Here is a 25,893-nt window from a genome sequence, read left to right as displayed (position 1 = left end):
AATAAAATGACATGATGATTCAAATACCTTCTTCATGAATTATTCTTTTTTCTTCATAAGTCACTTCTCTTTTCTCATAAGCTTCTTCCCATTCCTCTTCCCCTTCATCATAGCCTTCTTCCTTGACATAATAGTCATGGTCTTCACCATAATCATCTTCCCATTCCTCATAAATTTCTTTGGGCATTTCATGAATTTTCTTTTCTTCACGTATCTCTTCTCTCCTTGCCATGGATGTTATTTTGATCTCTTTGGGCTTCTCTGGGAGCACCTCAGGAACTTAAAATAAATAAATTGATTATTCATCTCATAGCCTGGAATTTGCAAGGCATATTAGATGTTTACAATTAATGAAATTATTTCACCCTTACTGATGGTTTAAAGAAGGAACTATTTTTTAAGCAGTCACTATCAGCTTGGATTTGAAATGTGTGTTTTTAAGATAAAGACAGAAATCAAACAATTGTGATCGATTCAAGTTAGCTCAAAACAAAACTCCTTGTTTCCACAAGGTAATTTTATTCTTAAAAAAAAAAAAAGTTTTACAAAAAAAGAAGAAAGAAAGAAAGCAAAAAAACCCAAAAAAGTTACCTTTAGGTGGTGGGACTTCTTCAGGACCTTTTTTAACCACCTTTTTGGGGACTTTCTTTAATGGAACCATTCTCTCGGCTTAAAAATAATATATTTAAAATTTTAAATTAAAAAAACTTAAGAATCTCTAAAAAGCCAAAAAAAAGAAAAATCAAAAAGCCATCATAACAAAGCATGAACACACTGGTCAAATACTAAAAGGACTTTTACCTGGCTTTTTCTCTTCTGGAGGTGGAACAAGAGGCAGAAGAATGGGAATAGGGACAGCTTGTGGGAAAAATGAAATATTTAGAACAAAATTTAAGTTTGATATTCCCTTGTAAATGAAGAAAAATCCTGGTTTTCCCTGGTTTGGGAAAATAGATTATACAATTTTACTGCAGCTGCCGAATAAAAGTAAACATGGTGCTCATTCTGCCAGTGTACAGAGCTGGATAAATATATTTTGAGTGGGAATCCCCAGTCTACATTTATTTGAACCCTGAATATCCTTAGCTTTATTTTCATTGCTGCCATCACTCTCCTATCTTTGCTGATGGTAATTCATCTAAAGATCAAGTCTTTCCCCTCCTGCTTCCACTGCAAGAATTTACCAAATTATCCTGGAAATAAACTCAAGAAGTTTAAACTGCTGAGGCTTATAGTAAGCTACTGGGTGTAACAGAAGTATAAATAATGGTTGTAGTCTGTAGTCCAAAACCAGAGCTTGGGGAGAGACTGTTTGCAATAAACATGAAATCCAATGTATGGCCTTAAAAGAATATTTTTTTAAAAGGTGGTAATTCAGACACCATGTTTAAAAGATATTTGCATGGCAAAAAGAAAAGGTGAAAATTAAAAAAAAGAAATAGCAAAGAAGAAGATGGAAATAAAAGGAAGATCAAATTAATGGACTGCTAGGAAAACATGACGGAAAGGACTCTTAAAAAGATAATTAAATTAGTTCCTACCACTACCTGTGTAGAGTTTTCACCTTCCACACAGCAAAGAAGCCTGTCCAAGTCAAGGCTTGCTCACGGGACAATTAACTAGATCTTGGGGCTAAGATTTTTCTGAGGTTTCCACTGGCTTTCTGTTTCAGTAAAGATGTGGAACAAGTATGGTTTGTTACCCTACCTTCAGCTGGTTTTTGAGGCGGAACTGCAACCTTGGCATCAGGAACGTCTAGAAAATCAAAATGTTTCAGTCACTTAATAAATCCTGCTAATAAAAACATTCAATGTGCTCTCCTCAAGAACAGTAGTTGATGGTGCTTTAATCTTCCTTTTTGTAATATACAAGGACTGTAGTTTAATCCTCAAGTATAAGCTAGCCAACCAATAGATAACTAATTGTATTAACCTTTCAGGCCAGCCAGACCATACAGTGTTATGTTTTATTTCTAAATAATTCTTGCAACATTTGGAGTAGGCTCTCAAGAAGACTCAAAAAACAAGATCACTACATATCATAAGGAGGTGATCGTTACCTATTGTGCCTCCTTAGTTATTTTTTTCAGTTGCACAGAGGAGAACCTCTCTGTTAATTGGTACATCTTCATTGTTCTATTCCTTAGTAATTCAAACAAAAATAAACTTCTGTGTTTTGGAGAATGTGGCATTCCATGTTGTACAAAATAGGATCCCCATTAATGTCACTGATTATGGATTTATCTCAGTATTCATTGCTACTATTTCTGAGAATAATAGTTCCACATGTCTGTAGATGAGCAATATTTTTTCAGGATGTATGTTTTACTTACTATAACCAGGAATCAAATGTTGGCAAATAATAAAAAAGCAGAGCAATGCTTTAATTCTATGACAGAATATAGACATGATCTTGTGCCAATCTTGCTTGAGAACTTTACCTGGTGGTTTCAACTCCAGTTTCATTTCTGCAAAGGAATATTAGATTTCTTTTAGAACTATTGATTTTTCCAGAATCGTGTTTCAGAAAAAGAAATTTGCACATGGCTATGATCACAAATTCATTTAGAAAATTTGCTAACCTTTGGTTACCAGATAGAGCTCTGCAGTGCTTCTTGCTTCTCCTCTTGGTTCAAGACGAGCAATTACAGAATACACACCTGCAGAAGTCAAGAATGTTGATATTTATATGCTTTTATCACTTAAAACCAGACAAAAAATCAGACAAGAAATGTCACTAGCACAAATGTTCCATGCATTTTTACCTTCATCTTCTGCATTAACATTGTGAATAGTCATGTAATGACAACGCCCTTCACTTCTGAAGCTGTACTTGGGACTCTCTCTCAGTTCAGTGGGGCCTTTGTACCATGTCACAACTGCATCATCAAAAGACACCTCGCACTCGAAGGTTGCAGACTGGTGCTCACTCACAACAATATTCTGTATGCTCTTCGTGAACTGAATTGGTTCCGCTGTTTTAGAAACAAAAAATATATCAATGGTTATGCACCAACATGGCATTTACTTTAATTCCTTCTCATTGTTGTCATCATAACAGCTAAATTTTAAGGAGATAATAGCAACAGATCTTGAAAAAGTAGAGTAAGAAAAAGGGATTCCATCTTTTATGAAGTTTTATGCATAAGAATGAAGATTAGAAGATGTAAGAGTACAGCTATAACAAGATTGTTGTGCAGATGCATTTTGTAAGAGAAGCCAGTAAAGAAACTAAAGATAAAGAATAATTAAGAAAAAGTCCAAGGAAAATATAAGAGTCCCAAAGAAAATAGAAGCTAGTATGACTCAGATTGTTTGTGGGCTAAGGCACATTATTAATCATGGTTTAGTCAAGAATACTTAGTTACACAAGTATGTCACATATTGTTCAAAGAGAAAGGACAGCAAAATTTCTTATTTAGTCCAAGTTTGGGAATCTGTCTTTCAGAAATTCTTTTTATGTTCATTTGTTCTGGTAATGAGCCATCCAGAAATTTTCTATTACTATAGTAACAAAGAGATTCTGTATCTTTACGAACCTTCAATGGCCAGATCTGCTGATGTTTCTAGACTGTCAAGCTTGCAGGTGTACTGTCCTTCGTCTTCTGTTCTAACATCCTTGATGATGAGCTTGTGCACTTTGTCAGAGACTTGTGTTGAATATCTCCCTCCTATCTTAATGGGTCTCCCATTTCTATACCACTGTGACTTGGCATTTGGGATAGAGAACTGACAAGTCAGTGTGCATGTTTTTCCTTCCTTGAAAGTAGTGTCATGAAGATGCCGCTCAACTGCAGGTTCTATCAGCATGTTAAAGCATACATTTTAGCAGAGATCAGAGAGTTGAATAAATAAAGTGTAAACTAATTCAAATATATACTTCAGAAGTACACTTACCAATCACAGTTAGCTTGGCACTGGCAATATGTGGTCCACACACTATTCTGAAATTTCCCTGATCCTCAGGCTGGCAGTTTCTAATTCTCAGTATGTGGCGATCACCTTCAATTCTAATGTCATATTTGTCATTGGAGTCCAGTTTCTGGGTTCCCTTGTACCATGAAAGTTTAATTTCTGGATAGTTAATTTTAATCTCACATTCAAAGATAGCGTCCTCATCTGCTAAAACCGTCTGATTTTCAATGTCTCTGATCAGAGTAATAGGCTGGAAAATATTAGTTTAAATTAATTTCAAGTTCCCTGTTATGCATTTGAATATTTCATAAATTAGTCCAAAAATATTTTACCTCTGTTTGTGTGAGTCGTTGCTGAATGAAAGCTACAAGTTCATCAAACTCCTGATCTTCCCTTTGAGCTTTTTCTGTGAGTTCAATTTCCTATAAAAATGCAGAATATACTCAAAGATTAAAGGATGCTAAATGTCAAGCTGCCATGTTTATCCAACACAGAATTCATTCCGACATCAAATTTTATGTAACTGTACTGTAACTAGCATATCTTCCCGTTCTAACAATTGCAGTCAAGTTATGAAGACAGAACCCACTTAGCCAGAAGGCTCGTTTATTGTTCTTGCATTTGAGCATGCAAGAAATTGAGAACTGTCAGTAAAAGATCTAAAGAGGAACCAAAAATTCCTGCACACATCATAATTTCAGAGTGTGGACATCACGTCTGTTGAAGCAAAACATATTCCTCCTAAGAGAGCCAATGCTGCAGTCACACGGTATCTTACCAATCTATGGCTTTCTTCTGCTTGGGTTTGCTTTAGTAACTCAAAGGCTTGCAGAAGGCCACGGAAATCTGTAATTCCATACATGCGAGCATATTTCTCATATTCTTTGGGATCTACATTTTTGAGAAGTTCCAAGATATCAATAGGTTGCTCTTCCTCTTCTTTTCTTTTTGTTGGAGTGCTATTCAAATCAATAACAGAAGTTAACTCTACAGCATTTCATTCCCAGAAAGCTGCTTAATGAAATATCAAATCAGCTTAGACCTGCCCTGTGCAGTGGAATCCTTTAGCTTAGTCTTCTAGTCAGGTGCTTCTATTTTTAGCACAGTTTCATATTTAATGAATATTTTAAAATTATATCTTGTTCTAAGATGTATAATAAAAAAAGTTCCTTCCATGCTTATACCAAATTAATCTACAAAAACTTCCAATATACCTTTTTAGTTTAGCCCTGAGATCCCCTTCAACAACTTCTTCTTTCTGTCTTTCTTCAACTTGCAGGTTTACACTTCTCTCAATTTCACCATGTTGGTTAAAAGCTACACATTTGTACATGCCAGAATCAGTTTTTACTGTGTCCTTTATTTCTAGTTTGGCTTCATCTCCTCTCTGCTGGATTATAATGCGGCCTCCCTGGTTGAGTTGCCTCCATTTTCCTTTCATCCACTTAACATTTGGAATTGGATCTCCTCCAACTTTTGCAATAAATGTTGCAACAGTCTCTGCAGAAAGATGCAAATGAGGAAGCTAAGTCTTTCCAGTTGTTTATGACAGTGGGACATCACCTCAAAGAAAAGGTGAAGGCAAATAGACAACGTATTGTTTTGAAAAGAGTTCTTACTTTCCATGACTTTGATACTCTGAGGCTCTGACACAAAATAAAGTTTGCCTTCCACTTCTGCTTTCTTAGCTGCTGGAGCAGCTGCTGGTTTTTCTAAAAAAATAGAGTCAGACAGTTATAACAGATGGCTTCATGTAATAGCTTATGTTTGTGCATGAATGGTGCTTCTGAAGGAATTGTAAAAAAGCAATTAATTCCTGAGATGGAACAAAATACTATGCAAGAGGAGGAAATGCAAAATACTTTAATATTGTATTAACCAACTTGTAGTTTACTTTCCAGACGAACCAGTCCACAATGGGCCATATTGTGCTGTTCATTTACTTCAGTCAGGCCATTTATACTCTCCATGGATGCAAATTCATCTATGGATATGCAAATAAAAAGCCTCATTTTTAAAATGCATCAGTTTTCAGTGAGATACTCTCTTTTCAGTCTATTTCTGGATATTATGCCCTGAGAATTACTTGCATTTTTTAAATCAGTGATCTGTTAAATTCCCTTGTTTTTCTTTTACAGAGTCCTTAGCCTAGTGGCTACCCATGTAGTGAAAAAGATTGTTTCTACACTCTGTGGGACTCTTGTGTGTTCTTTATGGAATGGTAAAGCAAGATCTACATGAAAGGACTCATGTTTAGATTCTATTTACTTTCAGCTAAAAGGTCAAAATGTCTTAGCGCTGTAACAGTATTGAAAAAATTAGCCTTTAAGGCCATATTCTCTATCAAATTCCTTCTGTATTTTCCTTTAATAAACACCACTTTTCAGATGCTTTCCATAAAACATACATGTCCAAGTAATTTCACCCATTTAGCTTGCATTTTTCTTAAATGGGGTGTTTACATTTAAAAAATAAATTCTTAATCTCTTTGGTAAGAATATATTATTGATTTGACACTGATCTCTCACCATATATCTCACTATTGATATATAAATTATTGTTATGTACTCTGTTTTACCAGATTCTACAGTTTTACAAAGAACTAAAAGTAAATAATTGTTTGTTATTAGATTGTTAACTTTTTTGTTCCCCAGGAAAGAAAGTGGGATAGAGTTTTGGTTGACATTTTCACCATATGCCTTATTTTGTTCATGTTGCTGTACCTTTAACTGTCACTTTAGATTTGCAAGTATCAGTGCCGGCTGCATTGGAAGCTTTGCATACATATTCTCCTGAATCTGATTTGGTAAGTGCAGCAAGCTCTAGAAGAGCTACTCCGTTAACAAAGCTGAAGTTGCATCTGTCTGAAGCTCTTATTTCTCTTCCTGCCTTCAGCCACTGAATCCAGATTGGCTCCGATCCCTGGACATGACAGCTAAGCTGTATGGTATCACCTTCCTCGGCTGCTGCTGGCTGAAGAGGCTGGTCAAAAACTGGAGGCTTTTTAGGTTCTGGAATATGAAAATGCTTGTGTGAATACTCAGGAAAGTATGATCAAGAATATAAGAGAAAGGGAGATGCATGTGATTCACAAGAAGGCCATGGCAAGGAATGGAGGAGGATAAACAGAAGTCTGAGAATGTCAGTTATAATTTTAGAAAGTGGAATAAATACCAAGACAGCATGACAGCATATTTCCTATATGAACATGCAAGAAATATCTTTATCCTCTCAGCAAGGACCTTTACATGCAGAAAACCAGTATGAGAACTAAAGCACTATTAGGTTGCGAAACTATATAAAAATCTTTAAAGAAATAAACCTGCAGTTTCCTGCAGACTATTATGATGAAGTGTCATGCTACCATAACACAGTATCAATAGTGCCTAAGCTTAGATTTCATTGCACAAAGCCCCTCTTACTCCACGGAAAGAGAATGGTTAAAAATTCAACAGAAATGTCCCAAAGATTTCAATGTTCACTTTAAATTAGTCATAACAAATAGCGAAAAAGAAGCTTCTCCTTGAAATAATGTTTTTTTTCTAATCAGAAAAATAAAATAATTTCTTGATTTTTTGTCCATCTCTGGACAAATCACTACTCTTACGGTAAGTAAAACCAGCTCCTAAGAGAGAAGCTATGTACCTGCAGCTAAATAAAACAAAGAAAAGCAAGAAGCAAAGAAAAGAAAGACTTTGACCAACCTCTGATAACAACGGAAGATGTACTCAACACGCTTCCTGCTTCATTGGACACTTTACAGGTATATAAACCAGCGTCTGATTGCTCTACGGTCTTTATATGCAAAAGCAAGGCATTGTTTTTGAAAGATATTTCGCAGTGAGCACTTGAATGGATTTCCTGATTGTTTTTGTACCAAGCAACAGTCAGAGGCTGAGAGCCGGAAACACGACCCTCAAGTTTAAGTTCATTCCCTTCTGTTTCTTCTACTGCTTCAGACAGTTTCTTAGTAAAAGTAGGTGGAGTTTTCCTTTCTGTAAAAAAAAAAGAACATAAATTCCATGAATCTATCTTGAGATGAAAAATTCTAAAGACAATGTTTCAAGAAAAATTTGAACATTGGGGAATTGATATTTACTCTCATTTAAACTGGATATATTTTTAAAGTGAAGTTACGCTAAGATAAACAGCAGGAGTCTTGCTCTTACAGTCACTGTCACAGTGGATTTCCCTGTTTGAAAATAAATTCTCTTACATTGATTTAAGTCATACGCCATTTAAAAAATCCCAAGAGTTTGGTCAAGTTCTTAAGAAAGAAATAGGCCAGAGCCTATTAAGAAAGTAGGCCAACGAAAATGTTCTATTTCTCCTCCCATTTTTGTTAGTGAGCCTTCCTAATTCCCTTAAAAGACTCATAGGTATCTCCAGATAGATACTCTCAAGCCACATCTCAAAAGTTTTTTCAAAGTTATCTTGCAGTAATGAGGCAACTTCCTTTATAATTGAAGAAAGGAAAATGTAAACGCAATGTATTATCTATTCAATACCTTTAACAGCCAGTTGAGCTGTGCAAGAATCCTTTCCAACTTCATTGCTAGCATAGCATGTATATGTTCCAGAATCTCCCCTGTCAACTCTCAAGATGGTCAAATGGGCTGTGTTGTCTACATAACTGATCTGATAGTTTCTTCCTGTTTTAATTTCTTGGTTATCTTTTGCCCAAGTGACTCTAATAGGCTGTGTTCCAGAAACGTGACACTCAAAATCAGCACTTTCTCCAATAATGCCATCCACAGGTGTAAGTGGGATGTCAAAGAATGGAGGAGTTTTCCCTTCTGAAGAGCGAAAGAAGTAAGAAAACATCACTTAAAAATCTCAGTGTACTTTAAAACTCTGAGAAACAAGAATCTCTTGTACAATATTAAATCCACACATAAAGCAAAACTTAGTCTTAAGACATTTCCATTAAATACTTCACAGCCCACCGACCTGTAAGGACAAGCCTGCCACTAGAAGAAGCAGTCCCAATAGCATTGACAGCTGTGCAGGTGTATTGCCCAATAAGGCTCCTATCTGTCTTCAAAATCTGGAGAGTTGCTACATTATCTACGAAAGATGTGTGGACATTGTAGTCCTCTTTCAGACGCACGCCGTCTTTAAACCAAGATACTTCAATGGGTTCTGAGCCAGCAATGCCGCAATCAAACACAACTGGTAAGCCAACAGTTTCATGAACGTCTCTTAATTTCCGTGTAAAAGAGGGAGGAAGTTTACGCTCTGTAAGAAAGCAAGTATTGCACGGTGAGGTCTTTCAAAAGATAAGCAAGCACCTATTGCTGTACTCAACAATAATCACTGCCTAATATTCTGTAGAGTATTGTGTGGTTTTGCTCATAACTTCCAATTAAAAATATTATTTAGCACATATTTTTTTTTGAACTTGATGTAAAGAGCCCTGTGCATGTGGTTGCAGGAAAAGAGGTGAGACCCAGTGAGCTTCAGGACTGCTAATACTGGAAACAATCAATGCAATATCCTGGACAGGGAAGGAAGATACAGAAGCTTATAACAGTACAGAAGAGCTGTGGTCAATAAGTGCCACATTTCAATTAGCTTTACTTGCAGGCCTTTGTTAGTAGAAGAGAGTGCCACAGTAGAAGAGGGTAGAAGAGGGTATCTTACACAAAAAGAAAGAGTGAAGTGTTTTACAAGGAAGAGGTAATTGTTGTTTTCTGAAGTAGCAGAGCATATTTAAGAAAAATAAGCCATTTCCCTATATTTAAAATTGAAATATTCACCTTGAACTGTAAGCAAAGATGATGAAGAGGCCTCCCCAACAGTGTTTTCTACTTTGCAGATATACTCCCCACTGTCACCACTGTCTACCTGGCTGAAAACCAGAGTAGCAATTTGGTTCTTAAAGTGCATTTTCACAGTAGCAGTTCCTCTCAGCTTTGTATCGCCTTTGTACCATGATACAATCATTTCTGGTGTTCCAGCAACCTGGCACTGTAAGGATGCAGAATCCCCAACAGTCACCTGCACTGGCTCCAAGGGAGTAATGAAGTAAGGTGGTTCTGAAGGACAAAAATACACCATTAGCATAAAAAGATATTGTGTGATGACCATTAGTAGTTCAAATAACACTTGTCGAAGTGATGCTGGCTTGACGCACCTAGTATTTTGATTGTACCATGACAATTATCTTTCCCAGAATCATTTTCAATATGGCAAGAATATTGCCCCTGATCTTCTAGTTTGCTGCTAGGTATTTCCAGTATGGCAGATGTATCTGTAGTGGTGATGCTACACTTCTCAGAGTGTGTTATTTTCACTCCGTTTTTCTTCCATGTCACTGAAATTGGTGGAGTACCCGTATATGTGCATTCCAAGATTAAATTTTTCCCTTTCTCTACACTTAAATCATTCACCTTCTTCACAAATTTGGCTGGTTCTACAATGAACAACAGGGAGAAAACAAATTAACAAAAGCCAAGAGATCGTCTTTAGAAGCACAAGAAGCAGTAGTCTGGACAAACCTTTGACAAAAAGATGTGTGGTGCAAGAAATTTTCCCTGCCTCGTTAGAGACCTGGCAGGTGTAGTCTCCACTCTCAAGTGGATGTACATCAAACAGCTCCAGTTCTGCAACTGAATCTTGCAAGGTGATGTTGCATCTGGGTCCTGGTACTAGCTCAACACTGCCTCTGAACCATTTAACTTCCAGTGGAGGAGAACCTTTTACGATACTAGTAAAGGTTATGTTTGCCCCAGATAAAACATCCAGTGGCTCAGGTTTCTTCACAAAAGATGGTGGTTCTAAGCACACAAATAAAAGACAGAGAAGAAGTACATTTGAACTTCTTTTGAAGATCACAGTAACCAGAAATATGCAAAAAAGGAGGAATTAAATCTTTCTGAAAATAAATTTTGGCCCTCTGAGTCTGGCTTCTTACTGATACTGACCTCTAACACTCAAAAATGTGCTGCATTCATCAGACCCAGCTACATTAGTAGCTGTGCACGAGTAAGTTCCCATATCAGACTCCTCAAGTCCATTCACTTTCAGAGAACAGGTATTGTCTGTAAGAGTAGCCTGATACTTCTCTCCACTGGTAATCTCTTGTCCATCATGAAACCAGGAAACCTGAATAGGTGGTGACCCATAAACTTTGCACTCCAATACAGCAGAAGAACCCAGTTGACCATATGTTTCTTTCAGTTTTCTTGTGAAAGAAGGAGGTATAATACGATCTGCATTTGTTTCAAAATAAAAATAAAAATGAAAATTACCATACAGATTTCTTAAAATGCAGGAAGTTCTCCATGCATAATAAAATTAATGACCTTTCTTTTGTTGTATCTGCTTTGGCAATCTATTCTAACACATGTAAGTATTTGAAAAATAGTTAATAGTTAAGGATATCCTGGAACTTTCACTCACAGTCTTTGGGGAACACCCTTTATTTTTGCTGTTCTTTTTCATAAGCAACAATATTACACCAGCTGTCCAAGATGACATATAGATTAAAGATGAAGAAATCAAGTCCTTTCAATAATTCCTGCCCCTCGGAATTTAGGTAGACATCTATTCTTGATGCATGTCAAAGTGGCATGCCAAGTACTCCTAAGATTATACAGGTCTCTTAGTTTGCCAGGCACAACAACTTTGCTATCTGAAGGCTTTGTAAAGGAACTAAAGGATCAGATGTGACTCAAAAAGAGTAGCCAACTAACCTGAAACGTGCACTGAAGCTGTGCAGCTGCTTTTACCAACACTGTTTTTCACCTCAAAAGTATATTCTCCACTGTCTTCTAGTGTTGCATTGAGGATCTTAAGCCCAGATACTTTGTTGAAGAAACTGATTTTATATTTATGGTCAGTGGACAGTTCATTACCATCCTTCAACCACCTAGCAGTGAGCTCTGGTGTGCCATCTACTGTGCATTCCAGAGTACAAGAGTCTCCAGCTGTAACTTTGACTGGGCCTGGCTTCTCTACAATGACTGCAGGTTCTGCAATGAAATGCAAGTCAGAAAATTTTTTAAAACAACAATGCAATAGTTACTATTATGATTAAAATTTAAATGTTAAAGCATGTTGTGTTTTTTATCTTGTGCTACCGACCTAGCACTTTCAGCATGGCAAAGCATTCCTGAACTCCAGCATCATTTTTTATCTGGCAAATGTATTTCCCAGCATGGGTTGGTTCTGCATTTCCAATCTGCATAGTTGCAATGTTTTCTGAATAGGAAATCCAAAGATTATCACTTTCTCTGATGATTTCCCCTTTGTCTTTTAACCACAGAACAGAAATGGGCTGTGATCCTTGTACTGCAGCCTGCAGTTCAATCGACTCCCCAACGACGACAGTGAGATCGCTCAGCTTCTTCACAAAGGTTGGTGGTGCTATTTAAGAGAAGATATTTAAGAGTAAAGAAACCCACCAGGAGCGGAAAAGTAGGAGAAGAATGGCAAGAACAAAGAAATGCCAGGAAGATGCCAATCTTTGTACAAACCTCTTAGTGTTACAGAGCCAATACATGAGTCACTTCCCACATCATTTACAGCCTTACAGTGATATTCACCAACATCTGCAGTATCCACACTAAGAATGTGAAGACTAGTTATGTAGTTCTCAGACATGACCTTATACTTCTTGCTGCTCCGAATTTCTCGTTTGTCTTTATACCACGAAATCTGGAATGGAGGAGTGCCCTGAAGCTCACACTCCAGGTGAATATCAGACCCTTTCAAGGTCTCCACTGGGTGGGGCTTCTTGGTAAAACTGGGGGGTGCTGGAAGAAAGAAAAAAGAGTCATCATTTGTGTTATTTGAGCAAAAGAGATTAAAGAGGACAGAAGATTCACTTGAATCTGATGTTAAATAGTAAAGACAAAAGATAAGAAAGATCTGCCACAGAGACCAGAAACAGACAAGAGGGTTTCCAGCTAGTCAGACAGGTTTTGGCCTCTCTGACAAAACAAAGTATGGTTTAAGAGCTTTTCCCAAAGGAGGAGTCTTACAGTTAGAAAGGGAAGGTAAACGCTGTGGTTCTGACCTTTCACTCTCAGTGTAGTGCTGGTGCTGGCACTGCCCGCTGTGTTCTGAGCTTCACAAGTGTAGTCACCGCTGTCTTCAACACTGAGGTTATGCATTTCAATGACTGCCACTGAATCCACAAAGGACATTCTGTATTTTTCGCTGGGATAGATTTCAGTTTCACCTTTGTACCAGGTGACTTTGATTTCTGGAGATCCACCTATTTTGCACTCATACGTTGTGGAATCGTGCTCTTTCACAAGTTTTGAGGAGTCTAGTTTCTTAATAAACCTTGGTGGTTCTGGAAAGCCAAAAAGGGGAGGTGATGCTTTAAATTCCACTAAATGAATAGGCAGGGAGATACGTAACTGAAACTGTAAACTTTAGGGATTAAAACAAAAATGCTGATTTTGCAATTGCCATTAATTTTTTTAGATGATCTTCAGTTGGTCCAAAATCCAGATTAAGAAGCGAACATGTTTTCCATATGCATTCACTGAGTTTTTCCTTACTTTACTGATCTACTGTACCTCTCCTTTTATGTATTCACTACAGATTAGTTAACGTGTGGTTTTCTTTATGAAATATCCTCTTGTAATACATGAGTAATCAAAATGCCTGATGAAAATTCTAGAATCCAACTGTTAAGCCAAGGAATGTTATTAAAAGCACTTATGTTGAGTATTATAGCAACTTCTTTATATCCTATGATTAATAATTAATATAGTCAATAAATATCTGCATTATAACCCCTCACACACTTAATGCAGAAACAAATATTAAGTTACACATAAGGAATAAAAGTTAAGGAGATTAGGTAGCAAACAAAAGGGCTTAGAAATAAACATGCTGAGAATTATGAGATGGCTGGTATTACAGAAATTGGTGTTCAATGTCCTCTGACTGAAAAGTAAAACAGGTGGTTACATTTTGTTCCATAAGGAGGGGAAAGGAGTGGAAGTTTAATACTTTCCATCAAAAGTACCATCTGGATGATTAGAGTCACAAGACTGAGTGCTCATAGATCAAAGATATAACCAGTAAAACCAAGAGGTGGTCATGTGGGCACAACAAAAAAATCTCTCTGCAAAACAGGATGAAGTGCCTCTTTGTGTGACTGTCTGTAAAGCGTAGGCAGAGTATCTAATTGATCGTGAATTATTTCAACCTGTGGGACAGTTGCAGAACATCCTGTGTTGTTAGAAACAAAACTTCCTGGGTTTCTGAAAATAGAAATGATGGTTTGTTAACATCAGGACTTCTGGAACCTTAGGGATTTACTATTAGATTTCACTTTAGAAAGAATTGGTTATCTCTGCATACTAACAGCTGCTGAGTAGTCACACTCTGATTCCACTCCTTTCAAAAAATGAGGACATACACATTAGTAACATATATTTAGAATGTAAAGCAGTTCTAGGACATAGAGCAATTATTAAAACTACAGATTGGGAAGATTCTAGATGTTAGAATGAGAAAGTTAATAAAAAGCTGTGAGGTTTTCAATGTCAATTAAATGAAAGGTCTTAATTCTACAAACAAAAGTGTGCATGTCGTAGAAGTGAGACGGTATATGCTCAAATTAAACACATGCAAATCAATGCACCCAAAGCAATTGCCCTTTCACATTCTATAGGAATTGGCTGAAAACAATGAACACCACTAATTTTACAGTCCAGGGGAAACTGTACAAATTCTAAAGAACTCAAGAGAGTGTCAGTAAATTCAGGATCAAAAAAGAAAATAATAATACTGAAAAAACTCCTCAGGATTTTACGAGTAAAGAGTAAGAAAATAAATAAGGTCAGCTGGGACCAATTATGAATGGTAACTGTTCAAATAAAGCTATTAGCAATGATATAGTTAATAATAAACAGAACTATGATTGTGGTGGAAAGAAGCTTCAGATCTTTTAGAGACTTGATTTCTTGCCACAATCTTTCAATGCATTTTGTTAGTCAAGCTAACTAATACAGCAACATAATTGTTGCTGTATTAGTTAGCTACATAATACAGCAAGCTACATAATACAGCACCCCTACTTATTACTGAATCCAGGTAATTCAGTCTTTCACACTCTACCCACCCCCACCAAGAAAAATGCTTATGGCTGGAATATACTTGATATATATAAAACATTTGGCAAGTACTTAATACAAGATCTCACTACTGGTAGCTCAGCTTCCTGTGTTGTCTTAGAGCAGAAGGATTTATTCTTGAAATGTCTCCCCCACCCCCTGCCCCCAGATTTGTACAGAGGAAAGAGATTAAAAAATGAGGAAAGAAAGTGCTAAAGCAACAGGTACCTTTTAACTTAGGCTTAATCTAAGCAGTGGATCTTACATTTCTGCTTTTATACAATCAGTAAGATTGAAATACCCAGAACAGCTATAAATATGTTCCCACCTACATTGAGGAAATTGCACTTTTACACATGTGTCACTTGTACCAAGACAGTTAGAGACATTCATAAATTTAGATTTCACTTTTAGATCCACACACTGTGTGAAGAAGTGGAGAAGTGTTGGGTGGAATGGATATTTGACACCAAGTCTGCTCCCAGATTCTTCAATTTTGCTGTTTAAAAGAGCAATTTTCAATGTTTTCAATCTGTGAAAGAGCAAAACCATTTGCAGGAGTTGCACATGCAGTTTACTCATAAGTAAAGTGAATTTCTTTGAGTTTCCTTTCATTGAACTGGGCAACTTAGTGACTGTCACTGCTGGAGAAAGACTTCAGGAAGAGGTTTTGCTGACCAATGGGGACCGTTCATAAAGGCGCAACAGAGTAATAAGCGAGAGTCTTAATATAAATGGAAGAATCCCTTAGATAAGAAAAATCATATACTCCACCAGATCAGAAGAAATATAAGTCAGTATTTAAGTATTACAATAATATTTAAGTGAAATAAGATATCTCAGTGTAACCTCTTGTAAAGATTGTTAGTTGCACACATGTCTGCATTCAGGACTGTGATTTCCAGGTGTCTGCCCTGCAAAGAAAACCCCAGAAACACCAAAGCCTGCAGCAATACCTTGTACAGCCAGCTGAGCTGCGCATGCATCCTTTCCAACACTGTTGCTGGCAGTACATGTGTAGAGTCCAGCATCCCCTTTACCAACTTTCAGGACTGTCAAGCTGGCTGTGTTTTCCACCAGTGTCATTTTGTAGTTGCCACCTGGACGAATCTCTCTGTTGTCTCTGGTCCAAGTAATCCTCATGGGAGCAGAACCAGTCACGTGGCACTTAAAGGTTGCACTTGCCCCTAGTGCCGCATCAATAGATACTGGCTTGATGTCAAAGAAGGGAGGTCGGAGGTGTTCTGCAAAGAGGAAAGCACGGCAGAGCTCACCACCAAGCCTGCCTCACCACACCATGCCCATTGTCCCTGGCCACCACACAATGGGGAGAGTGGGAAAAAGGGTGGAGAAATAAAAGGGCAAAGACATACAAAAGATTTCCTGTAAAGTGTGAGCTACAAACCTGTGAGGAGAAGTTTGGCACTGGAAGAGGCAGTCCCCAGAGCATTTTGGGCTGAGCAAGTATATTGGCCACAGTAATCCATGCTAGTTTCCAAGATCTGTAAAGTCGCAACGTTATTAAAGAAGGCTGATTGCATGTTATCAGTGTCGCTTAAGAGAACCCCATCCTTGTACCAAGACACCTGGATGGGCTCTGAGCCAGTTATGCGGCAGTCAAATGTCACTGGGGCACCAACCACCTCCTGAATATCTTTTAGTTTTCTGGTGAATGTAGGGGGAAGTTGACGTTCTGCAAAACAATAATAATCACCACTATCAGTAGGAAGCCAACCTAGAATTAATTACCTTTGAAATTAATAAAACCCCCGTTTCTATAGACAACAAAGAGCTCCTACAATCTACCCCAGAAAAGAGTGGCCCTTGGCCCATCACCTTTAACAACAAGCAAAGCTGTGGAAGTGGCAAAGCCGATGCTATTTTCTGCTTTGCAGATATATTCTCCAATGTTGCTATCCTCTATTGCAGAGAATGCCAGTGTTGCCACATTGTTCTTGAAGTGCATTTTGTAAGCCTGTGTTGATCTGAGCTTGGTGTCATCTTTGTACCAGGACACCTTGATTTCTGGTGAACCGCCAATCTGGCATTTTAAGACCAAGGGCTCGCCAACCTTCACCTCCACACGGTCCAGGTGTGTGACAAAATAGGGAGGTTCTAGGGAAGGAGAGAGCAAGGTGAGAAGAGGCAGAGCATCACTGGGTGCATTAGGGGGATCAGGGGTGATGAATACCTAAGATGGATACAAGGCTGTGGCAAATATCCCCACCCGCCTCATTTGCCACCTCACAGGTATATTCGCCTTCATCGTCCTTTGTGCTGTTGAAGATTTCAAGAATGCCAGATTTCTCAGTAGCTGTAACAGTGCAGCGTGGAGACTGAGTAATGGGTGTGCCATTCCTTTTCCAGGTGACAGAGATGGGAGGGGTGCCACTGTAGCTGCTTTCCAGCACAATGGACTTCCCCTGCTCCACACTGAAATCACTTAATTTCTTCACAAAGACTGCAGGCTCTGTGGGGAGGTATAAATCAATAGTAAGAGGGACATAGGTGGAAGAGCTGCAGGCAGAGAGTGAATGAAGATAACTGTGCGTTCATGCACGCACCCAAACACACCTTTCACAAAGAGCTGTGTTGTACACGAGGCACTGCCAGCATCATTTGTGACCACACAGGCATAGTCCCCGCTGTGGCCTGGCTCCACGTTGTACAGCTGCAGCTGTGCCACAGACTCACTGAGAGAGATGGAGCAGCTGCTGTCTGGCACCAGCTCCCTGATGCCTCGGAACCAGGTCACTTTGAAGGGAGTACTGCCCTTGATGTGGCTGGTGAATGTCACATTTGATCCAGGCAAAACTTCCTGGGGATCAGGTGTCTTCACAAAAGAAGGTGGTTCTAAGGGTCATGCAAGGAAATGAAAGAGGGAGAAAGATGTTAATAGGAAGGACTCCATGGGGAGGAAAATGAGCAGATTTGAGTCAAAAAAAGAAGAAACCATGGGAAAAAACCCCAAATCAAACAAAACATGAAAAAGAAACCATGGGAAACCAGAGGAAAGAAAGAGAAGAGGGAAGAAGAATTTTGTTGAAGGTGTGGCAGTACCCTTCCACTGACCTTGTACAGTCAAGAAGGCACTGCATTCATCAGATCCAGCCACGTTGGCTGCCACACATGTATATGACCCTGTATCTGTGACATCCAGGGCATTCAACTTCAAAGCACAAACATTATCCAAGAATGAGATTTCATATTTTTCTCCACTAACAATCTCATTCCCATCTTGAAACCAGGACACAGATATGGGGGCTGTGCCAGACACTTTGCACTCCAGCAGCACGGAGGATCCCAGCACCCCATTTGTTTCCTTTAGTTTTCTTGAGAATGAAGGAGGAACAAGGCGATCTAAGTAGGACAGGGCAGAAGAACAAGAAGAGAAGTGCTGAGGTTTATTTCAAGGGGAAGAAAAGGGGGAAAAATAAAAGCTTTCTTTAAAGACAAGTGTGAACAACAAAGACATAGAGCTGACCTGAGACATCAACTGAAGAAGTGCAGCTGCTGTCCCCCACTTCATTGTGCACCTCAAAAGTATACAAACCCCTGTCTCCCCTGTCTGCAGAAAATACTTTCAAAGTGGATATATTGTTGAAAAAGGTAATTTGGTATTTGCGGTCACTCTTTAGTTCTCTGCCGTCTTTGTACCACTTGGTGATAAGCTCAGGTGTTCCTCCTACTTTGCACTCCAAGGTAAAAGGATTGCCAGCCATTACTGTGATCGGCTCGGTCTTCTCTAAGATGACTGCTGGTTCTGAAATAGGAAGGGAGGGGTCTGTGTGTCACAGGGAAATCTACCCACAACCTTGTGAACACAGGGTGTAAGCAGAAGACAAAGGCTGGTATAGCCAATTGTGCTAGCTGTGAGTTACAGCACGGCTGTGGCTGTAACAGTAACTATAGTGGAGCAGGCTATACCCACCTAGGACCTGTAAAAAGGCAGAACACTCCCGCATGCCAGCATCGTTTTTGATCTGACAGATGTACTTTCCAACGTCAGTTCCCTCTGCACTGGCAATCTCAAGAGTTGCAATGTTGTCCATAAACCACATTTGAACATTTTCACTCTCCCTAATAACTTCACCCTTATCCTTAAGCCAGACAACAGAAATTGGTGGGGATCCTTCCACTACTGCCTGCAGGGCTGTTGGCTCCCCGATGAAGATTGCAGTGTCACTCAGCTTCTTGGCAAACCGTGGAGGTTCTGATGGCAAAAACAAGGAGGCAGAGGACAGTTAATCATACATGCTTGCTTGGAAGAGCGACAGCCAGGAGATCAAGAAAAGAGAGCAGTGATATTGATCCTCTAGCATACAAACCTTTGAATTTCACTGGGCAGGTGCAAGTGTCACTTCCCACCTCATTCATAGCTTTGCATTGATATTCTCCAGTATCTTGAGATTCCAGATTGAGAATATGAAGACTGGCAATGGAGTGCTTTGCTGTCACCTTGAATTTCTTGCTGCTCCTGACCTGCCTCCGGTCCTTGAACCAAGCCACCTCAAAGGGTGGGGTCCCTGCTATCTCACACTGAAGGATAACGTCTGAGCCTTTAAGAGTGTCCACAGGGCTTGGCACCTTGCTAAAAACAGGTGGTTCTATAAAAAAGAATCACATCATAATGTGTGAGCCTACTTCTCTGGGTGGCTTTCTGCATAGTAGCAGGAGGCAACATATTCAGGAAGGGAGCCTATGCTTCTATTGTAAACACATATTTAGCTTTTAAGTATGTGGCCTCATCTCTAAAAAATCCCAGCACTTAAGAGTCCAAAGGGCAGAAAATGTGATACTTCTGCACCTGTTTGGAGTCAGTGCTCAGTGTCCTTCCCCAAAAGCCACTCTCCCTGCACTCCAGGGTCATATTCCAGCTTCCCCCCTGCTCTTTCTAGTCATGAAAGCTACAATCAGCGAAGCTCAGCTACACAGCCTCCTCTTCCGTCTTAAATTTCATTCCTGTCAGGATCCCTGTGTATAAAGAGGAGGCAGAGGGATGGCTGAAAAGTATTCCCAGCTCCCTCACCCCGGCTGGTGTTCATGCTTCCTTTGTGATCTGAATAGCTTGCCTTTTTCAGCCTGAGATTGACTTAAATGGGGAGACAAGGGAATGACTGCACAGTGCTCAACACCCACCACTATTTCCTGCCTGATCTCTGCCGCTTAAGCACAGCAGCATTTAAATGCAAGAGCAGCTGGAGAGACCCTGGCCCAGCAGTCGCCAGCTGCTGCAGCAGCAGTGGGATGTGCTGGGAGCAGGCCTGGCAGGCAGGGATTCTGGAGCGCAGAGCCATGTGCTAACCTTTCACCGCGACTGAAGTGCTGCAGCTGGCTGTGCCCGCAGAGTTGTGGGCTTCACAGATGTAATCCCCTGCATCTTCAGCGGTGGCACCCGCGATGGTTAGCATCGCCACGGAGTTTACAAAGGACATGTGCAGCCTGTCGCTTGCCTGGAGTGCCTGATCATTTTTGTACCACACGATTCTGATCTCTGGTGTGCCACTGATTGTACATTCAAGCTGAACTGTGTCCCCCTGCTTCACGAACCGCAAAGCTTCAGGCTTCTTGACGAACTTGGGAGGTTCTGCAGAACAGAATAAGTATGTAGAGAATGACAGCATACCTGTTTGCCATGTGAAATCTACAGTGCTGAGTGAGAATTATGGGAGGCACAAGAGTACTACAGCAAAAAAGAAAAGTTGTTACAGAAGTTGGCTGCATCAAGGAAATACACAAGATGAAGAAAAGAAGGCAAAGACAACAACTAAAACTAGATTCTGCCAACTTTGGACCCTGCTGCATCAGAGAGTTGAAGCTGTAAAAAGCACACAAAGGATGATTGCTCCACCCAAGTGAAATTTTGCTGTTACCTTTGAGTGGTAACAAGTAACAGGGTTCCCAGACCACCATGAAAGATTTGACAAGCCCTTCAACCCTGGGAGCAACAGAAACACGGTAGGGATTGTTTCACTTGCTTACACACCTTTAAAGTACATTTCTGTAGGAAGAAAATAATTGATTCACAGTCTAGATTAAATCAACAATTCAGAACTCCAATTGAAATCTTTAGCAAATTTGAGAGTCACCAGTGCAGGCCAAAAAATGCAAGGTAGAGCTGTATCTACTAATCATAATTTGCTATATAGCAATTGCTATGAGTGACAACCACAGTGACTGTAATCTAACTAAAAAGCAGTGTGAGTGCAACTCTCCATACAAACAGGTTCACACAGGGACCTTTGTCCTCGGAGATTTTGTAGGTACACAAGACTTCTGCTGCTATGCAGTATGATGGAAGGTCATTACATGAGTTTTGTCTGCAGTGTGGAAAGCTACTTTCTATATATTTCTAAACTAGAAATGGTAGAAGATCAAAGACAAAGAGATTTCTTTACCCAAGAAAAAGAAAACACACAAACAAAGGTGATTTAATCTTAATACCTTTGACACTGAGTTGGGCTGAGCAAAAATCTTTCCCAGCTTCATTGCTAGCTTGGCAAGTATACTGGCCAGAGTCTCCTTTACCCACTCTGAGCACTCGAAGGTGAGCTGTGTTGGCTGTGAATGTAATGTTGAAATTTCCTCCAGTTCGGATCTCCCGACCATCCTTGGACCACGTTATGTGTATTGGCTGGGCTCCCGTAACGTGACATTCAAAGTCAGCACTTTCTCCAAAAGGCACATCAATGGATTCTGGTTTGATGTCAAAGACAGGTGCTTGCTTGGGTTCTAGAAACACAAGAAAATCATGTAATACTCATATCTCACAAAATAGCTAACCCAACATAGAGATACCATTGCATGCATGAAATAAGAGGGAGGAGCCTGTGATTCAAGCAAAAGTTTTGTAAGCCAACACACCTGCCACTGTGAGCCTGGCACTTGAGGTGGCAGTGCCCACGGAATTGGTGGCTGTGCAGGAGTACTGCCCAGTATGGTTCATCTCGGTTCGCACCAGTTGCAGCACTGCAACGTTATCTACAAAGGATGTGTGCACATTTTGGTCATCCTTTAGGGGCACACCATCTTTGTGCCAAGTGACAGTAATGGGCTCTGAGCCATTGAGCCGACACATAAGCTTAAGGGGTAAACCAGCAGGATGCTCGAGGTCCTTTAATTTTCTTGCAAAGGAAGGTGGTTGTTTGCGCTCTGGAAGAAAGCAAGTAAAGGATAAATACACCCCAGGAAGCATTTTTTTTTATAGTTTTGTAAGAGAAAAAGAGTTTTAGCAAGATAATATAAAATCATCACCTTGAACTGTTAAGAAAGCTTTTGTAGATGCAGTTCCTACACTGTTTTCTGCCTTGCAGATATATTCTCCTGTGTCGTTGCTAGCCACTCTGTTGAAAATAAGTGTAGCAACATTGTCTTTAAAGAACACTTTATACTCAGGAGTAGACCTGAGTTTTGTATCACCTTTGTACCAAGACACAGTAATTTCTGGTGTTCCAGCAACGTGGCATTGCAATGTTGTGTAAGACCCAACTGACACCTCAAGAGGTTCCAAGTGTGTAACAAAGTAGGGAGGTTCTAAAAAAAGAGAAGCGATTAGAAAGGCTTATTGTAGTGCCAGGTTTTGGAAAGCATACACTTGAAAAAAAGGCAAGGAAAAGAAGCAAAGGGAACACACACCTAGGGTGGAGACTACAGCCTCACAAACATCTCTTCCTGCCTCATTTTCAACATGGCAAGTGTATTCTCCTGCATCATCTTTAGTGCTGTCAAGTATTTCCAGGATGCAGGATTTCTCTGTGGTGGTGATGCTGCACTTCTGAGACTGTGTGATGGTGTGGCCATTCTTCTTCCATGTCACAGAGATGGGCAGGCTGCCTGTGTAAGTGCCCTCTAGGATGATCGGCTTACCAGGCTCCACAAACTGATCACTCAGTTTCTTCACAAAGACAGCTGGCTCTAATGAAAGGTAAGTCACAAAGGTTGAGCACAACATGCCAAATGGAGAGAAGGAAACCATAAGATAAATAGAGAGACATCATCTTTACAAACCTTTTACTGTAAGATGTGTTGTACAATTTGCCCTGCCAGCATCATTAGTCACTAGACAAGTGTACTCTCCACTTTGGGGAGGAGTTACATCATATAACTCAAGCTCCACAACAGACTCCTCCAAGTAGATATTGCATTTGTCCCCTGGCACAAGTTCATTGGCCCCTCTAAACCAGTTGACCTTAAAAGGAGGGGTTCCTCTGACAACACATGTGAAAGTGATGCTTGTGCCTGGCAATACATCCAGAGGCTCTGGTGTCCTCTCAAAAGAAGGCGGCTCTAAATACACAAAAGAAAAATATAGATAAAAACAGGTTGCTGCAACATAGCGCTGGTATTTCTACAAACCTACTGACAAAAAAGAGCAAAATCTTTACTTTTCTGTCAATAATTGTCCCCAAGAATATTTATGAAAGACCGCAGATAATTTCAAGAGTGAAAGAGAAAAGAATAGCTCACAGAGCTTCCTGACCACCATATACCCACCTTGTACAGTCAACACAGCACTGCATTCATCTGAGCCGGCCATGTTGGTGGCTTTGCAGGTGTAAGTGCCAGTATCTGAGTGGCTCAGTGAATTAACTTCTAAAACACATAGGTTATCTGAAAAGGAGATTTGATGTTTTTCTCCACTGACTAGCTTAAGTCCGTTTTGGAACCAGGCAACAGAAATAGGAGGTGAACCTGACACTTTACATTCCAGCAGTGCTGAGGAACCCAGAACACCAGGGGTTTCCTTTAGTTTTCTTGTGAAAGAAGGAGGAATTATTCGATCTGCATAAGAAAACATAATAAATCCACGGTTAGAGAGAAAATGAGGAAAGTAATGGAAGAAAGGACTGAGAACATGACCAAACAAAAGCTTTTATAAAAGATAAAAGACAAGCTACCCAACCAACCTAAAACATCAACCGATGCTGTGCAACTGCTTTTCCCCACGTCGTTTTGCACTGCAAAAGTGTACAATCCACCATCTTCCTTTTCTGCATCCATAATTTTAAGTGTAGATACATTATTGAGGAAAGTGATTTTGTATTTTTGGCTGCTGGTCAATTCTTTGCCATCCTTGAACCACCCAGTAGAAAGCTGTGGTGTGCCTGCTACTTTGCATTCCAAAGTACAGGCATCTCCTATAGTAACTTTCATTGGCTCTGCTTTCTCTACAATGACTGCAGGCTCTGGAAGGAGAGATGGGTAACATATACAGTTAAAACAGGATTTGATTAACACTAGCTACAAATATAATAGCACTATGATATGGGGTTTAAACATTTGATACTAAGGAAACTTTGATTTGTTGGAGTGTGGAGATTTTTACAGCTGTTTTTTCCATCCTTTCTGTAACCTTAAGCTGTAAATTTCAGATGCTTTCCATAATTAAGTAAAAAATATTTTAATATATATTTTAATTTAAAATACAAAATATTTTAATCTCCCTCTTCAAGCAAGCATGAGCAGAAGATATGACAGAAATAGAGTGGTTCCTTTCACCCCTATCTCTGGACAACTGGAAATATGGAACCTGACTTCTGCTTGGGGAGAGAAGGATTCTCTGTTTTGACTGTTTTGAAGTCAGGGGCACAAGCAAAGTATACAGACTTCACTAAATAGCCAACTAACTTTAAAAAAAACCCCACTTCCATGAACTTGTGCTTTTTACCAACCTAGAATAGTTAAGGTAGCCATACACTCGCGACTTCCAGCATCATTTCTGATCTGGCAGGTGTATTTTCCAGCACTGCTTGTCTCTGTGCGCACAAATTGTAAAGTTGCAATATTTTCCATAAATGTGATCTTCGTGTTCTCACTTTCTCTGATAATTTCCTCTCTGTCTTTAAGCCACTGCACAGAAATTGGCTGGGAGCCCTCCACTCTTGCTTGTAACTCTACTGGTTCACCAACCACAACAGTCATGCTGTTTATTTTAGTCAAGAATTTTGGTGGTTCTGAAGAAGAAATATGCAGTTATAGTAAATACTCACAGTGTTTTCGCAAAGAAGAGCAACGCAGTGCCATTTGGTGCACTGCAGAAGACACATGTACCAGTACTTTACCTTTCAGCTTCACAGTGCAAACACAAGTGTCACTTCCAACGTCGTTCTGTGCTTTGCACTGATATTCACCAACATCTGCAGCTTCGACATTAAGAATGCGAACGCTTGTATGGTAGTTTTTGGCTGTAACTTTGTATTTCTTACTACTGCGGATTTGTCTCCTGTCTTTGTACCAGGCAACGTCAAATGGAGGTGTTCCTGAAATCTCACATTCCAGGCTAACCTCAGATCCTTTGACAATGTCTACTGGAGAAGGCTTCCTGCTAAAGACAGGAGGTTCTAACAAGGGAAGAAAGGAATATTTAGAAAGTAGTCTGAAGCCGTTTGATCAACAAACAGTCTACCGATACCAGCTTCTGAAAAATGAGACTGCTGAGAATATCTACAAAACAGGTAAGACTTCCCTCATTTTCTGGGCACAATATGAAATTAGCTTGCACAATGGTGAGCATTCAGAGCCCTTAGGTCCCCTGTAGAAAAGGTAAACAGAGGGGTGACCTTTGGCAAAGAGGGTACAGGTCTTGTTTTATTGGTAGTAATCTCCCTTACAGGGTGACACTAGCCAGTTTGTGTCTGTTCTTTCTCTTCATATTTCAGATCCTTGATACAGCAATTCTAACTGTGAACTGTCTCGGATAATAAAAAATATAGAGCTGGGGAGCAACGAGCTTAGGACTGATCTGCATTAAGAACATCATCTCTCTCTTGTTTAGACAGTGGCAGAGAGCATGATGGAGCATCAAGAAACAAACATAACATGAAGAACAGGGCAGTCCTGAAATAATAAATTAACCTCATGCTTCTGTGTATTTCTAAGGGATACAACCACCAGGGAAA

At 39.6% G+C, this 25,893-nt stretch overlaps 1 protein-coding gene across 1 annotated transcript in view; it reads right to left on the bottom strand.

The window, feature by feature from the left end:
• TTN (titin) overlaps positions 1-25,893 on the bottom strand; it is a 241,675-nt gene that overhangs the window by 151,000 nt on the left and 64,782 nt on the right. Inside the window, exons 66-109 of the mRNA XM_085065641.1 lie at positions 25,057-25,335; positions 24,667-24,948; positions 23,902-24,180; positions 23,489-23,776; positions 23,003-23,281; positions 22,631-22,909; positions 22,250-22,528; positions 21,860-22,147; positions 21,440-21,727; positions 20,301-20,582; positions 19,324-19,602; positions 18,927-19,208; positions 18,480-18,758; positions 18,068-18,355; positions 17,570-17,848; positions 17,187-17,465; positions 16,832-17,110; positions 16,401-16,688; positions 15,952-16,239; positions 12,937-13,218; positions 12,395-12,673; positions 12,003-12,284; positions 11,612-11,890; positions 10,841-11,128; positions 10,415-10,693; positions 10,051-10,329; positions 9,674-9,952; positions 8,865-9,152; positions 8,423-8,710; positions 7,619-7,909; positions 6,638-6,925; positions 5,534-5,626; positions 5,129-5,414; positions 4,693-4,873; positions 4,247-4,336; positions 3,897-4,164; positions 3,539-3,799; positions 2,765-2,974; positions 2,582-2,659; positions 2,441-2,467; positions 1,708-1,755; positions 802-858; positions 592-669; positions 28-279 (exon numbers count right to left, since the gene is read on the bottom strand). Of these exons, the coding sequence (XP_084921767.1) occupies positions 28-279; positions 592-669; positions 802-858; positions 1,708-1,755; positions 2,441-2,467; positions 2,582-2,659; positions 2,765-2,974; positions 3,539-3,799; positions 3,897-4,164; positions 4,247-4,336; positions 4,693-4,873; positions 5,129-5,414; positions 5,534-5,626; positions 6,638-6,925; positions 7,619-7,909; positions 8,423-8,710; positions 8,865-9,152; positions 9,674-9,952; positions 10,051-10,329; positions 10,415-10,693; positions 10,841-11,128; positions 11,612-11,890; positions 12,003-12,284; positions 12,395-12,673; positions 12,937-13,218; positions 15,952-16,239; positions 16,401-16,688; positions 16,832-17,110; positions 17,187-17,465; positions 17,570-17,848; positions 18,068-18,355; positions 18,480-18,758; positions 18,927-19,208; positions 19,324-19,602; positions 20,301-20,582; positions 21,440-21,727; positions 21,860-22,147; positions 22,250-22,528; positions 22,631-22,909; positions 23,003-23,281; positions 23,489-23,776; positions 23,902-24,180; positions 24,667-24,948; positions 25,057-25,335 (10,695 nt within the window). The remainder of the gene's footprint in view (positions 1-27; positions 280-591; positions 670-801; positions 859-1,707; positions 1,756-2,440; positions 2,468-2,581; positions 2,660-2,764; positions 2,975-3,538; positions 3,800-3,896; positions 4,165-4,246; positions 4,337-4,692; positions 4,874-5,128; positions 5,415-5,533; positions 5,627-6,637; positions 6,926-7,618; positions 7,910-8,422; positions 8,711-8,864; positions 9,153-9,673; positions 9,953-10,050; positions 10,330-10,414; positions 10,694-10,840; positions 11,129-11,611; positions 11,891-12,002; positions 12,285-12,394; positions 12,674-12,936; positions 13,219-15,951; positions 16,240-16,400; positions 16,689-16,831; positions 17,111-17,186; positions 17,466-17,569; positions 17,849-18,067; positions 18,356-18,479; positions 18,759-18,926; positions 19,209-19,323; positions 19,603-20,300; positions 20,583-21,439; positions 21,728-21,859; positions 22,148-22,249; positions 22,529-22,630; positions 22,910-23,002; positions 23,282-23,488; positions 23,777-23,901; positions 24,181-24,666; positions 24,949-25,056; positions 25,336-25,893) is intronic.

This window comes from Lichenostomus cassidix, chromosome 7 (genome assembly GCF_008360975.1).
Source record: "Lichenostomus cassidix isolate B80296 chromosome 7, HeHo_3.0, whole genome shotgun sequence".
NCBI lineage: Eukaryota > Metazoa > Chordata > Aves > Passeriformes > Meliphagidae > Lichenostomus > Lichenostomus cassidix.
Note: the sequence above shows the minus strand (reverse complement) of the source record. Positions and strands in the feature narration are given on the sequence as shown.